Source organism: Lutra lutra, chromosome 4, assembly GCF_902655055.1.
Source record: "Lutra lutra chromosome 4, mLutLut1.2, whole genome shotgun sequence".
Lineage (NCBI taxonomy): Eukaryota > Metazoa > Chordata > Mammalia > Carnivora > Mustelidae > Lutra > Lutra lutra.
This window is the reverse complement of record NC_062281.1, coordinates 21672029-21686038: the sequence shown is the minus strand read 5'-3', so window position 1 is coordinate 21686038 and position 14010 is coordinate 21672029. Positions and strand designations below refer to the sequence as shown.

General features: G+C 43.1%; 1 protein-coding gene across 5 annotated transcripts in view; it reads right to left on the bottom strand.

Moving 5' to 3' along the window:
* Positions 1-14010, bottom strand: part of SAMD12 (sterile alpha motif domain containing 12) — a 390950-nt gene that overhangs the window by 16628 nt on the left and 360312 nt on the right. Inside the window, exon 6 of one of the 5 annotated variants that reach the window (XM_047728612.1) lies at positions 12880-13070. The exons of the other annotated variants lie outside the window; for them this stretch is intronic. Coding sequence (XP_047584568.1) covers positions 12895-13070 — 176 coding nt within the window. The 3' untranslated portion in view covers positions 12880-12894. Of the gene's footprint in view, positions 1-12879; positions 13071-14010 lie in introns of those variants that run through there. 5 annotated transcript variants of the gene reach the window in all.

Here is a 14010-nt window from a genome sequence, read left to right as displayed (position 1 = left end):
CACAAGTGAGCGAGTGTGCTTGCAGGCATGTGAGGGGAGGGGCAGAGGAAGAGAATCCCCAAGCAGATGGCCCACTGAGCCCAGTATGGGACTCTATCTCATAACCCATGAGACCATGACTGGAGCCTATACCAAGAGTTGGATGCCCAATGAACTAAGCGATCCATGTGCCCCAAGATGCAATTATTTTTAAAGCTTATTTATTTTTTTAGTAATCTCTAGCCCAATGTGGAGCTCAAACTCATGACTCCAGGATCAAGAGTCACATGCTTTACTAACGGAGCCAGCCAGGGACCCCAAAAGAAACAATTTTTTAAAAGATTTTATTTATTTGTTGGTGGGGAGAGAGAATAAGCAGGGGGAGCAGCAGGCAGAGGGAGAAGGAGGCTCTCCCCTGAGCAAGGAGACCAATGTGGGACTTGATCCCAGGACCCTGAGATCAGGACCTGAGCCAAAGGCAGACTCTTAGCCCACTGAGCCACTCATGTGTTCCAAGATGCAATTTTTAACATACCACTAAAAAGGACAAAAGAACCCACCCCCTGCTTATTAAATTATGACATACGATTTTTGATAGTCCTAGACAAGGAACAAGATTAGCCTTTTGCTGTTTTGAAATTCTTTAATTTATTCTGAAGAACCCGGTAATTTCTCTGCTTTCCGTGTATTATAGGCAATCCTTCTGCATGCATTCCAGTAATAAAACACAATGTGCTTTCTTCTACTTGTGATATGCTCTGATCTGAGATGGTAGTGAGAGCTCACCATTGCTGCTTTGCAGAAATATATGAAATCGAGGCCATTTTTCTGATGTCAAACATTTGCCTCCCTAATGGTATCCTATTTCAATGACGTTCAGCCTACAAGATAAATTTTCGCTTCAGTGCCAAATTGTAGTGTAATATTTCTAAAGACATTTAAATTGCAATTAAACTCAACAGGTGAAGTACTAACAGTATATATAACTTGAGTGAGTGATGAAAATGTGAACAATCAGAGCCAAATTCATGCATGTACAATTGCCATTTGACCTATAATGATTATACGACTGCCTAGATTGTAAAATGTACAATTCAGAAATGTTGAGATGTGAAAAAGTGCATTTCAGAATCAGTGAAACATGGTAAATGAAAGAGCATATGGGTCTCGCACCCAGTAAATGCCCAACAAATCTCAGATTCCTTTCCTTTTAAATAAAGAAGGAGAATGCGGTGAATCTCAAAGGTTCAAGGAGGCTGGACCTCATTTTTTTTTTTTTTTTGCAAAAAAAATTAGATACTGGATTTAAATCTGACTCCTGCTAGATACAATTTACATTCCAGAAACAAAATCATGAAGGATTTATATAGAAATCAAAGTATTTTTCCAAACACGATGGCTGCAAATTTTTTGTTGCATCCCCTCTCCCTACTTCCTACTTTTCTCCCAGATTTTTTTAAATGAAATTTCTACTTGAGAACAGTTGTAGATTTACAGAAACATAGCAAACTCCAGAGAATATACCCCACACCCAGCTTCCCCAATTATTAACATCCTACATTATTATGGTACATTCTTTGCAACATTGTATATATTTTAAATTTAATATTTAAACCAGCCTACTCTAAATAGAGGGTCACTGGGGCAATTTATATGGGACAGAATTCAGTACCTGGTGATTCTAAGTTGGATTCTACCTGTGAGGGATTCCCAGGGGACCCGGCTGAGTGACAAGGGGCAGAAGGGACCACATGGAGCTGAGCAGCCTGTGACTTGGGGAGGGAGCTCTGCCTGTCATCTGTCAACCAGGGGAATTAACACCTGCCCTCAGCACTTACGGTGAGCACTGCCTGAGACATTGGTGGTGAAGGCCTTTGCAATCCTAGAGTTCTACAAAAATGCCCGAATTACCATTTCAAGGAAGTTCCCTTATAAGCAGGGGGTTCACAGACTTTGTCACCCAAATCGGGACAGTCTGAGTGTGGAGGCAGGGATGGTCAGTAGGTCTTTTGTCCTACTCCCATGAATCTCGGCCAGGCTTACAGCTGCTTTGTCCAACAGAATAGGACAGAAATGGCATTGGGCCAGTTAGGTGTAGTATTTAGGAGGACTGGAAACTTTTCTCCTCCTCCTTAAGACCTGTATGTAAGTCAAGGAGCTACATGGAGAGGCTCACGAGGAGGAGAACTGAGGCTCTTCGCGGACGCTCCAGCTGGGCGACCAGCCGACTGCTTGGACTAACTTGCCAGCCAACTGAGTGCACCATCTTGGATGCGGATCTTCCAGCCCCAGCTGGGAGCATGTGGGGGAAAACAGGAGGTCCCTGCCGTGCCTTGCCCAATGTACAAAATCATAGCCAAATGATGACTATTGAGTTTTGAGCCTCTCAAATACGGAACAGTTTGTTAGATAGCAATAGATAATTGAAATTCACTACCTTGTTAATTTTCACAGATGCTCTGAGCAAGACCTATTCTAGAACCTCAAAGAGTAGGATGTGGAAGTGGAACTTGATCTTCTGATCCTTGGTCAGAGGCCCTTGCATAATTATTCTGCACAATGGAATTAATTAGGGGTTAAACAGGGCTCTTACTATCTTACTCCTTAGCTCTCATCTGACTATATGATGAGAGCCAAATGGTCTAGGCCAATTCTGGTGGGTTCAGGAAAGAAATAGAGAACACTCAATGGGGTGCCTGGGTGGCTCAGTCGTTAAGCGTCTGCCTTCGGCTCAGGTCATGATCCCAGGGTCCTGGGATTGAGCCCCACATCAGGCTCCCTGAGGAGCAGGAAGCCTGCTTCTCCCCCTCCCACTCCCCCTGCTTGTGTTCCCTCTCTCACTGTCTCTTTCTCTCTCTGTTAAATAAATAAATAAAATCCTAAAAAAAAAAAACAAACCCAAAACATTCAAGAGTGGAAAACTTTCAGTCTTTTAATCTCTATCTTTCTCTCTCTCTCTCTCTCTCTCTCTCACACACACACACACACACACACACACACACACACACACACACAATCTTAAAGCTTAGCTGGAATTTGAAAGTGGACATTATGAATTAGATGCAAATATGCTTGTGGTACTCCCAAGCTCTTTGACACATGTGGTAGTGACCTCAAGGAACTATTGTTGTTAGTGGAAACAAGCTAGAGTTTCAGGGGGTTCGTTCACAGATTGTTCAGAATCAGTCACAGATTGTTCAGAATGGAATCCCAAGTAGACACAGATTACCTCGTGGACAGACTAAAACACAGGGAGTGGAATCCGTCACGTCCTTATGACAGAAAGGCTCCACCTAGGGAGAGAAGTCTGGTTGACCCCAATGTCACTTTAGACAGGAATGGAGTATATTTCACACTATTGTGCCCTTTCAATGCCAGGATGTCACGATCTTCTGCTTCCACATCCAGCAGCCCGTGCAGGGAGGCTATGGCTTCCACAGCCCATGAGAGCTCATGGGAAGAGTGTATGCCCCTGGTGGCGACAGCTATGGCTAACCAGGCCACACTGTCAAGTGTTTCATCTTGCAGTGCGATGTTCAACGAAAGGGGCTTAAGAAGACGAATCTTCTTTGTGTCAGAGAAACCCTGAGTATCACTGAAGCGGGAAGCCATTCAACAGGCGTCTCTGCAGGATGCTATCTACCATGGGTCTGCATGTGAGAAACTGGGTGTTTAATTTATTCTGGAAATCAAGAGGGGAAGGGAACATGCACTTCGCGCTGAATTCAATACACATAGCTATTGCTTGTCTTTGCTTTCAAGCTAGAGCACTTCCGAAATTGTAATTCTTCCCCATGGCTTGCGCTGATGGCAAAGCTCCCATTTCTTAATGACATCAGTGGCGTAGGAGACAGCCCCTTGTGGCGCGTGGACGTCATAAAGAGGAGTGGCAAGTGCAGGAGAGCAACGGCCGAAGGTGGAGCCAGAGGCTGTAGGGGAACCACTACTCAGAGGAAAGGTTCAACAAGGGAGTCTGGCTGTTTGCATGCAAGGAGAATTTACCTGAAGCATTTAAACAATTCTGCAGAAAAACGATCGAGCTAGAAGAATCGAACTTTTCTACCCAGGAACAATTTTGTTTTGCAAACCAAGTTACAGCCAAACTCCTCTATTTCAGACGTTAAGCTCTGGCAATGTTAATAATCTAAAACAGGAGACGGCAAACTGTAGCACCTATACAAGGCAAAGCCAGCCTCCTCCCTGTTTTTGTAAATAAAGTTTTATGGAGACCCAGCCACACCCACTCACATACGTTTCGTCTATGATGGCTCTCCAGTTGCAATGGGAGAGCGGAGTGGTTGTTCCTGAGATCATATGACTCACAAAGCCTAAAATATTTACTGTGTAGTTCTTCATACAAGTAACTAACACACTAAACTGACCTGCACAATGAGAGATTTAAAAAAACATATTTAGATACTTGATAGAGTGAATTTTGATAATCTGGAAAACTTCCAAGTATTGGAGTGTATTCTAACTGTTTCTTGATAAAGTATCAGGCACATATGAATGTGGTGTGAGACTTCAGGACCCCACTGCTAAGGCTCCCGTGCACTGCATGTAAATATCCCTTCACTACCCACATCCCTGCGTTGGTTTGTCCTTTCTAGTTCCTGGCCTCAACATTCCTCTCCGGCCCCTGCAGTAGTTTCCTATCTGGTTTCTAACTGTTTAATCTTCTACGCTAATCTCTTCAAAACACTCTCATCCCTTGAGTCTCCCCAGGAAAACTACCCATCTTGTTTACCAGCACATACCAAACAAATCTATCCACTATGAGCAAGAGATTGTGCTAGATTCTGAAGGAGATTCAGAGCTGGGATAAGGGAATTTTTGTTCCTAAAGTGCTGAAAATCTAAGGAAGGAAGCACAATCTATTTATAGAAGAATAATTTATAGAATACGGTATTAAATGATGCAAAAAAAGGTTTATTGGATTTCATATAAGGAAGTGTTGGCTGCTCTGTGGATTGGTCGTGGAGAAGGTGGAGTTAGAGAGGAAAGGGTACTCTAGGAGACAAGTGATACCTGACTCTGTTCAAAGCCACCTGTATTCCTCGTCTGAAGCTCTCTGTAGTCACTACCCATCCAACCCACCTTCCTCAACATCCCTCACAAGTAACCTCTCCTCTGAAGACCTTGGTGCTTTCTGGACTCTGATATTTGGGTATGCTATTCCTAATGCCTAGAAAAGCTTTTTGTCCCCTCGAGCTTATCCCAACTCGACCTATTACTTGAGGGCCAAGCTTCCATCTGGGGGGCCATTCCAGCACACAGTCCCCTGCAGTCGTACAGCGCATGCCTGGCACATAGTTCACATCCAACATGGCTCACAGTCCACGTTCTGCAACATCAGAGCTCAAGACAAGTGCACCAATGACAGGCTTGGATGTTAAATTGCCCTGAGAGCCTAAATGCTTTTTCTCAGGTCTCGATTACTCCATGGTGAATCAGTAATAAACAGTCCACAGCCTGCCATGGGTCTGCAACCCACAGTAAATAGCACTGCTCTAGTCTAACCCTGTCTCTTCATCTTGTAAGTCATCATAGCATCTATTACCCATTTTAGAGGCTAAAAACTGGTGGTACATAGGCCAAATGTGAATTAATTGCCAACATGTAAAAACTGGATTTATACGTCCTTGAAAAATTGGCAGTTGTGCCTCATTGTCCTATATTCTCAAATGACAGTCATTGGCTAGAGCTGAGCAGACGTCTCCTTAGATATGGCATGAACTCCCCAGTTCTCACCAGTTCCCATCACACCTCCTAGAATTCTCGAGACAGCTCACCTCTCTCTTTTTTGTGCTCACCCGAGCCCCGTAGGCATTTGTGTTGGACACATTGTGCATTCTGTGATGCGCCTTCTGCCACTTTAATTATATTTTCACATATTCTAATTGCTTGCTGTGTGTGTGTATTGTGTTCCCACCTAGATGCAAAGTCCTGGAGAGGGGAGACTGTGCTCTGTACTTCTTCTCAATCTCTCTCAAGAAATAGCATGGTGAGGGGCGCCTGGGTGGCTCAGTGGGTTAAGCCGCTGCCTTCGGCTCAGGTCATGATCCCAGGTCCTGGGTTCGAGCCCCACATCGGGCTTTCTGCTCAGAAGGGAGCCTGCTTCCTCCTCTCTCTCTGCCTGCCTCTCTGCCTACTTGTGATTTCTCTCTGTCAAATAAATAAATAAAATCTTAAAAAAAAAAAAAGAAATAGCATGGTGTTATTCACACCAACAAGAGCTTAATACATTTTTTTTAAAAAAGAGTTTATTTGAGAGAGAGAGTGAGTGAGCAAGTGAGAAGGTCAGCATGAGTGGGAAGGGAGGGGCAGAGGGAGATGGAGAGGGAGATGCAGAGCAGGAAGCCTCACGCGGCTCCATCCCAGGATCCTGAAATCATGACCCGATCCAAAGTCAGACGCTTAACCGAATGAGCCACCCGGCATCCGTCCTTGGCTCAGGTCATGATCTCAGGGTCCTAGGATTGAGCCCCGCATCACATGCTGAGCAGGGAGCCTGCTTCTCCCTCTGTTGCTCCCCTGGCTTGTGCGCTCTCTCTCGCTGTCAAATAAATACATATAATCTTAAAAAAAAATAAAACCTTTAAATAAACATAACCAAATGAACAAATGATCGGCATTGTTTAAAGTACAAATCCTATGTCAAGCACACACAGTAATTTTGCCAGTACTCTCTGGTGGGTTAGAGGCAGCTACAAATTCCCTGACACTCCCTCCCAGTGACAGATGGGGGTCTATTTCCCCTCCCCTCGAATCTAAGTTGGCCTCTGACTGCCAGTTCTAGGACTAGCCTGAAAAAGGATGGGCAGCTTCTACGTGGTCTCTTGAGAAGTCTGACTCCTGGGTAGAAGAGACAGTGTTGAGCAACCTTGAGATTCTGTGGAAAGGGGGAGGGCCCAGCGGAGTCAAGTTGTTCAGCCATTCCTGCCAAGGCACCAGGAAGAGCGAGGAAAGCTGTTATGGGCCAGCCTGGCCACCAGCAGAATACCACATAGACACCAGAGTCAAGGCCATGTGAAGTTGAAGAGCTGCCTACCTGAGCCCTGAGCCAGTCCCTGACACTCAAAACTGCAAGATACAATAAAGTGGTTATTGTCTTAAGCTACTAAGTTGTGGATGCAAACAGAGATGGATACACGACACAGTGATGGATACGCGACACAGCTACACAGCAATGGATACATGACACAGGGATGGATACACAACACAAGGATGGATACATGAAACAGAATTTAGCCCGAGTTTCCACGGTTTACCAGACTAGCATCTTTATTACCAACATTCAAGTCTTTACATATCTTTGGAAAGTTACAACATTCCAATGAAAATGATAATGCCTGTCTGGTGTTCTAGGTAAGTGGTTGAAGCTGCTCAAGGAGGGAAGGGCTGACCTTGGAGTTTTGCCGATGAGAGAATCAGCGTCCCTTGGCACGCACGTGGGTGCGAGTGAGTACTTGCTGATGTATAATTCCACTGTCACAGCCTTCAGTAATGGAAAGATAAGTCATATCTTGGTCTCTAGAGCAATTGTGCTGGGCTATTCTTTTTTTAAATTTTATTTTCTAAGTTACGAAGATATCTATCCATGATTTTGATCCACACAAATAATCTGGCCATAATTCTATATTTTATGACTTTGTTTCTGTGACTGTGAGGTTGTGGAATAAAACTTTTATAGTCTTTAGGAAATGGTTCATTTCAGTTGCCAGATCCTAGAAATCTGTAGGTCTTTAAAAGAAGTGTACATTTTTGATAAAAGCTTACCTCCTTCCCAACAATCTGTTCTTAGTTAATCACTACATTTTTCTTCTGCCATCCTTATCACGTTGTAAAATCAGTTTATCAAAGAACTGTTCTCAACTATTCTCATGTATTTCTCAATTTCCTGTTGCAAACCCTGGGAACCAATTGGCAACAATGGTGATTCAAGCACAGAGAGACAAGATCTAGACTCTGCTAAGGTTGGAAAGGTAATAGAAACAGTTGACAGTCACTTCATCTCTTCCTAATAATTTGCCCCCATGAAACAAACAGATCAAAGCGTTCCCATAGAACACTTTATCAGTATTTTGATATGGTCACTTTATAATCATGTAACCAATGATTATGCAAATCCTGTCCTTTGAATGCAAAAGCTGTCCTTGGGCCAGAAGCTTAAAAAGCAGGAGGGGTTAGAGACTCACTATACATAGAGAAGAGATAACAATAGAACATGATGATGTAAAAACCTCTGGAATTGGCCAATTCTTGATTTTGGCTGGGAAAGTGATTTCGTGGTTGGGAGATGGAGCTCCGTGATGGGCTCTGCACTTAGCTAGGAGTCTGCTTGGGATTCTCTCTCCCTCTGCCCTTCCCCCTGCTTGCACATGTGTGTGCTTTCTCTCTCCTTCTCTCTCTCTCTCTCTCAAGTAAATGAATAAAATCTATTAAGAAAAACCCTCTGGAATTATTTGCACACCATTTCTAAACAAAACGAAACAACCCCAAAATCAAACCACACACACATTGTAATCACTAACAGGAGAGAAAACTTTTCAAAACTAAATTGGAGACAAAGGAGTGCTCATGAGAAATTGAAGACCCATAGTGAAGAGAGGTAACAAATAAACAAAATACTTGTGTCTCCCCTATTATGTGTTTATGGTCTGGTTCATGCAGTCACATGACAATAAGTTCAAATATACATTAATTGAAACAATCTCTGCCCACAAGTGGTTCACCATCTGGTGAGGTGGGAGGTAAACAGAGGAAGTAACTAACTATATTCCAATGGGATAAGTGCTGTATGAGTGGTGCAGAAACTGTGCTAGAAACATATGGAATAATTAATTACATCGAGGGAGTGGAAAGGGGCATTTAAACTGAGTCTGGCAGCTGAGTAGGCTATCTCTGTGTACAGCACTTTGGGAAGAGAGTTTTAATTAAGACACGACGTGGAAGAATGGAGGAACAGAGTTGCTTCCGGAATGGCAAGATGTGAAAAAACAGCTTAGTCATAGGATAAGTTAATTGGGTGAGGGGTGGAGGAGTAATGAGGGTGCAGTGGCTTACAACCTAATCTAGAGTTCAGAACCAGATCATGAAGAGACACGTAAACCTGGCTAATGTGTTTGGATTTTATCATGTAGACAATGGGTGGTCAGGAAGCTCTTAGAGCAGAGGGTGTGCCGTGATCCTGTGTGTGGATTACAAATACCACTTTGTACTGGCACTGCTGGTAGGATGATCATGCATTTGCCTTTGGAGCAATTGCCACAGTTGTCCTTTACATATGTTGGAGTGATTATTTGATTGCTACTAATGAGAGAACAGAACACCATGTAAACAAGGTCCATGTTTGCTCAGAACAGTCTCTCCATCACCAAGCATGGTGCCTGGTGCACAGCACAGCTTCGATGATGAGTCATTGAATGAATCCAGCCATTCAATATTAGCGTTGGCTAACCAAGAGATGATGAAGGCCTGGATCATTGACAACAGGGACGAGAGAAGAATTTTGATTCACATGTCTAAAATTAAATTGCTGGGTTAGCTCTAAGAGGTTAGGAGACAGGATGGATATGAAAGGGGGACTTCAAGTTTTCTAGGTTAGGTGGTGGGGGGAAGGTCAGTTGTTAAAGAATCAGGAAGAAGAGAAGTGGGTGTTGTTGAGGGGGAGAATTTGGTGGTTTCCACGTATATTTGAGAAGCCTACAGGACATCCAGCTAGAGGAATGGTGTGGGCAGCAGGGAGAATGTCTGGGTAGAAAGAACTGAGAAGTCACTGGACCCTGGATTTGGGCTTTGTCATTTACCAGCTCTGTGGCCCAAGGCATGTCTTTAGCTTAACTCACTTTAACTCAGATTTCTAACTTATAAAATGAAAATAAGAATCTCTGCTATAACTAACTAAAGGATGATTTCATAATAATCTAAGCTTCAGCAGAAAATGATTTCTAAAGGGTACAGAACTTTATGAGGACTCGTACTTATTATCATTACCCTAAAAGACCAAGGTACATCCCTGAATAGAGCATGGTACTAATCAGTTCAAGGTCATAGATCTAATGCACCTGGGCCACCTGACTTGGTAAAAGTTCAGCTAAGCCCTTCCCTTCTGGCCCTCGACCTTGTGGATGAGTAGGACAGCAGGGTAGTCTAGGCACATCATAAGTAGAAAAATCTACATGTTTTCTACCGAGAGTGACATATTCCAGTTTTAACAGAATGAGGAGATATTAATACGAGGATAAGGATATATGGCGTGTTGCTGGTGATGAGAAAACAGTTCATGCTCGAATGAATACATCCTCCCATCAGGTTCTGAAGTCTTTCCTCTTTTCAGAAAGTCATACACAAGTCCCTTTATTTTAATACACCCTTACTTCTAAAATTGTCACTTCCTTCTTCAGCCACCATCCAGGACCTCTCCCTGCCTACACTAGGCCAATGGTCTCAGTGCCTGATTCAGGTAGGGGTCTGTCACTCCCCTGTTACTTCTTCCAGCATCTGGATTTTCCCTCAGTTTTCTGACTTCCGGTGGTTCTAAGGTTCCATGGGAGTCTGGCAGATAGGCACAGAAAAGGGCCCTCAATTCCAATGATGGATTTCACCATTTCTGAAGCCAAACTCTAAGGTAGCCCTGGCCTGACACGGAGGTGGAGGTGTTGGAGACAGTCTTCTGTTAGTGACTGGCTCCTGTCCTCAAAGCAGGCACTGAGCATGGATTCCAAGGAGGAAGGAAAAGTTGAGTTTCTGAGAAAAATCGATAGGGCTATATCTTTCCCCTGTCTCAAGTTCTTTGATGTGATATAAAAGCAATAATGTGCCTGGGAATGAACTCATAAACAGTTATTCATTTTATAGCATAATAAAAGTGCGCCAAGATTGAATTGGGGTTTAGACAAAGGACTGGGCGGGCGGTCAGGAGACCTGGTCTTTCTTGCCAATGTGCGCACCATGTCCATCTTTAGTAAATCACCTTGTGGCTCTGGACCTCTCTACCCAGTGAAACATGGGTAGAAGGAGTACTATGTGCTAGGCTCTGTTCTTGAGCTTGGGATACGTGAATGAACATTAGAGAAAAAAAAAAAAGATTTCTCTCATTCCTAAAACCCATATTCTAATGAAAGGAGAGACAATAAAAAATACACAACATAAGTACATTATCTTGTATTTCAGGAGTTGATGCCTCCCCTCATCCATACCATGTCAACATTAATGTACATAGGTTATAGGTTGTAATGACTCAACAAAGTAGGAGAAGAAAAAGCATCAGCCCTCAAATGTTACTATTACTTTTTTTAAAAAATTTTTAAATTTATTTTCAGCGTAACAGTATTCATTGTTTTTGCACCACACCCAGTGCTCCATGCAATCCGTGCCCTCTCCAATACCCACCACCTGGTTCCCCCAACCTCCCACGCCCCCGCCCCTTCAAAACCCTCAGACTGGTTTTTTTTTTTTTTTTTTGATGTTGTTACTAAGATAGTCTGTTTTTTTCCTAAGTCAAGTTTGATGATTTGTGTCAAATTATCGGAGTATCTGTCAGTTCCATCTGTGTCCTTAAATTTATTGGCATCACAGTTTCTAATATGCCTTTAAAGTCTTCTTTTTAAATTTTTTTAAAAAGATTTTATTTATTTATTTGACAGACAGAGATCACAAGTAGACAGAGAGAGAGGAGGAAGCAGGCTCCCTGCTGAGCAGAGAACCCGATTCGGGGCTCGATCCCAGGACCCCGGGATCATGACCTGAGCTGAAGGCAGAGGCTTTAACCCACTGAGCCACCCAGGTGCTCCTTAAACCCTCAGATTGTTTTTCAGAGTCCATAGTCTCTCATGGTTCACCTCCCCTTCCAATTTCCCTCAACTCCCTTCTCCTCTCTAACTCCCCTTGTCCTCCATGCTATTTCTTATGCTCCACAAATAAGTGAAACCATATGATAATTGACTCTCTCTGCTTGACTTATTTCACTCAGCATAATCTCTTCTAGTCCTGTCCATGTTGCTACAAAAGTTGGGTATTCATCCTTTCTGATGGAGGCATAATATTCCATAGTGTCTATGGACCACATCTTCCTTATCCATTCGTCCGTTGAAGGGCATCTTGGTTCTTTCCACAGTTTGGTGACCGTGGCCATTGCTGCTATAAACATTGGGGTACAGATGGCCCTTCTTTTCACGACATCTGTATCTTTGGGGTAAATACCCAGTAGTGCAACTGCAGGGTCATAGGGAAGCTCTATTTTTATGTTACTATTATTTTCTAATTAAAATTTCTAATAATTACTCTTATTATATTTTCTTTAAAAAATGTGTTTTTTTAGTAATCTCTACACCCAACATGGGGCCTGAACTCACAACCTAGAGAGCATGAGTTGCATGCTCTTCTCACTGAGACTGCCAGGTGACCCTTTTTTTTTTTTTTGAAGAAATATTTTATTTATTTATTTACTTAAAAAAAAATTTATTTCTTTTCAGCGTAACAGTATTCATTGTTTTTGCAACACACGCAGTGCTCCATGCAATCCGTGCCCTCCCTAATACCCAGCACCTGGCTCCCCCAACCTCCCACCCCCCATCCCTTCAAGACCCTGAGGTTGTTTTTCAGAGTCCGTAGTCTCTCATGGTTCACCTCCCCTTCCAATTTCCCTCAATTCCCTTCTCCTCTCCATCTCCCCATGTCCTCCGTGTTATTTGTTAAGGAGTATTATGGCTCCATCAGAAAGGATGAATACCCAACTTCTGTATCAACATGGACGGAACTGGAGGAGATTATGCTGAGTGAAATAAGTCAAGCAGAGAGAGTCAATTATCATCTGGTTTCACTTATTTGTAGAGCCAGGTGACCCTTTAAAAAAATCATTTTTTATTATCATACTTGCTAATCTCAAATACTTTGACTCCAAAATCATGAATCTCAGCTAACAGGCGCTATCACGACAAAGGGCAATACTTGAAAAATCACAATGAAAGCCAAGGAGAGTTCATTCCACGTGGTTCGCTTCAAGACACAGTCAGTGACGGCAACAGCCACGCTTGCAGAAACAGTCGTGGCTCTAAGATTCACACGGGACGGATGTCTGCAGGCTGCGTCTTTAGTTCCAGGAGTTAAAAAAAAAAAAGATGTATAAATTTTAAAACAAAGCTTTTTTAATTTTATAACAGGCCTAACAAGCCTCCAGAGGCTGGCTCTTTGGAGAATGACACACCTGAACAATGATCAGAAAAGGCAAAAGTGCCTCCTCTGGGAATTGCCGTTCACGGACTTGACTTTTTCTTTTTCATGCCAGACACAGTGCCTGTCTGGCCGAGGTATGAATTTCAGTGCCTCGCTTACAGAACTGCTGACATCTATGGGAAATGTTTAAGTCCTTTGATGTAACTTATTGTTGAGCAAACAGTATTTCTGGCACTAAAAACATTTTGGGTTTATATCTGTTTCCATCAATCGTTAGGCAATGACATTATCATCGCTCATCTATTACGGATATTTCTCAACTGAGACTTCTGGAAAGGGCAGAGTGTTGGAGGGAGTATATATTGAAATGACCAAAAGATTTTGTTGCTTCCCGCCCGCCCTTTGCTTATAGAGGTCATAAACTCACTCATGGGACAAGGCATCTTGCTATTAGAAAACAGCTTACAGCAGCTCTGGCTGGTCTTCCTCCTGTCTTAGGTAAAAGCTACACATTATGAGGCTGATGCTATCAAAAAAACTATGCCTCATTCATTCATTCATTCATTCACTCATTCATTCATCAGATGTTGAATGTCTGTTAATGTTTTGGGTGCAGGGCTGGGAGGCACAGACATAAAACCTAAAGAGCTCATGATTCCAGGGATAGCCATCTGTCTATGAACATGAGACTGGATTGCCCAGAACCTAAAAGAAATCATTTCATTAATTTCACAGAGAACTTGGCCTCACTTCCCAAATGCTGCTGGAAAAGCTGCACTGCCAGGGCTTTCGGAGGCGGCTGGCTCCCAGGGAGGATCTGGGAGCGATCTGGAAGGGGGTAGGCTTGGTGCCATG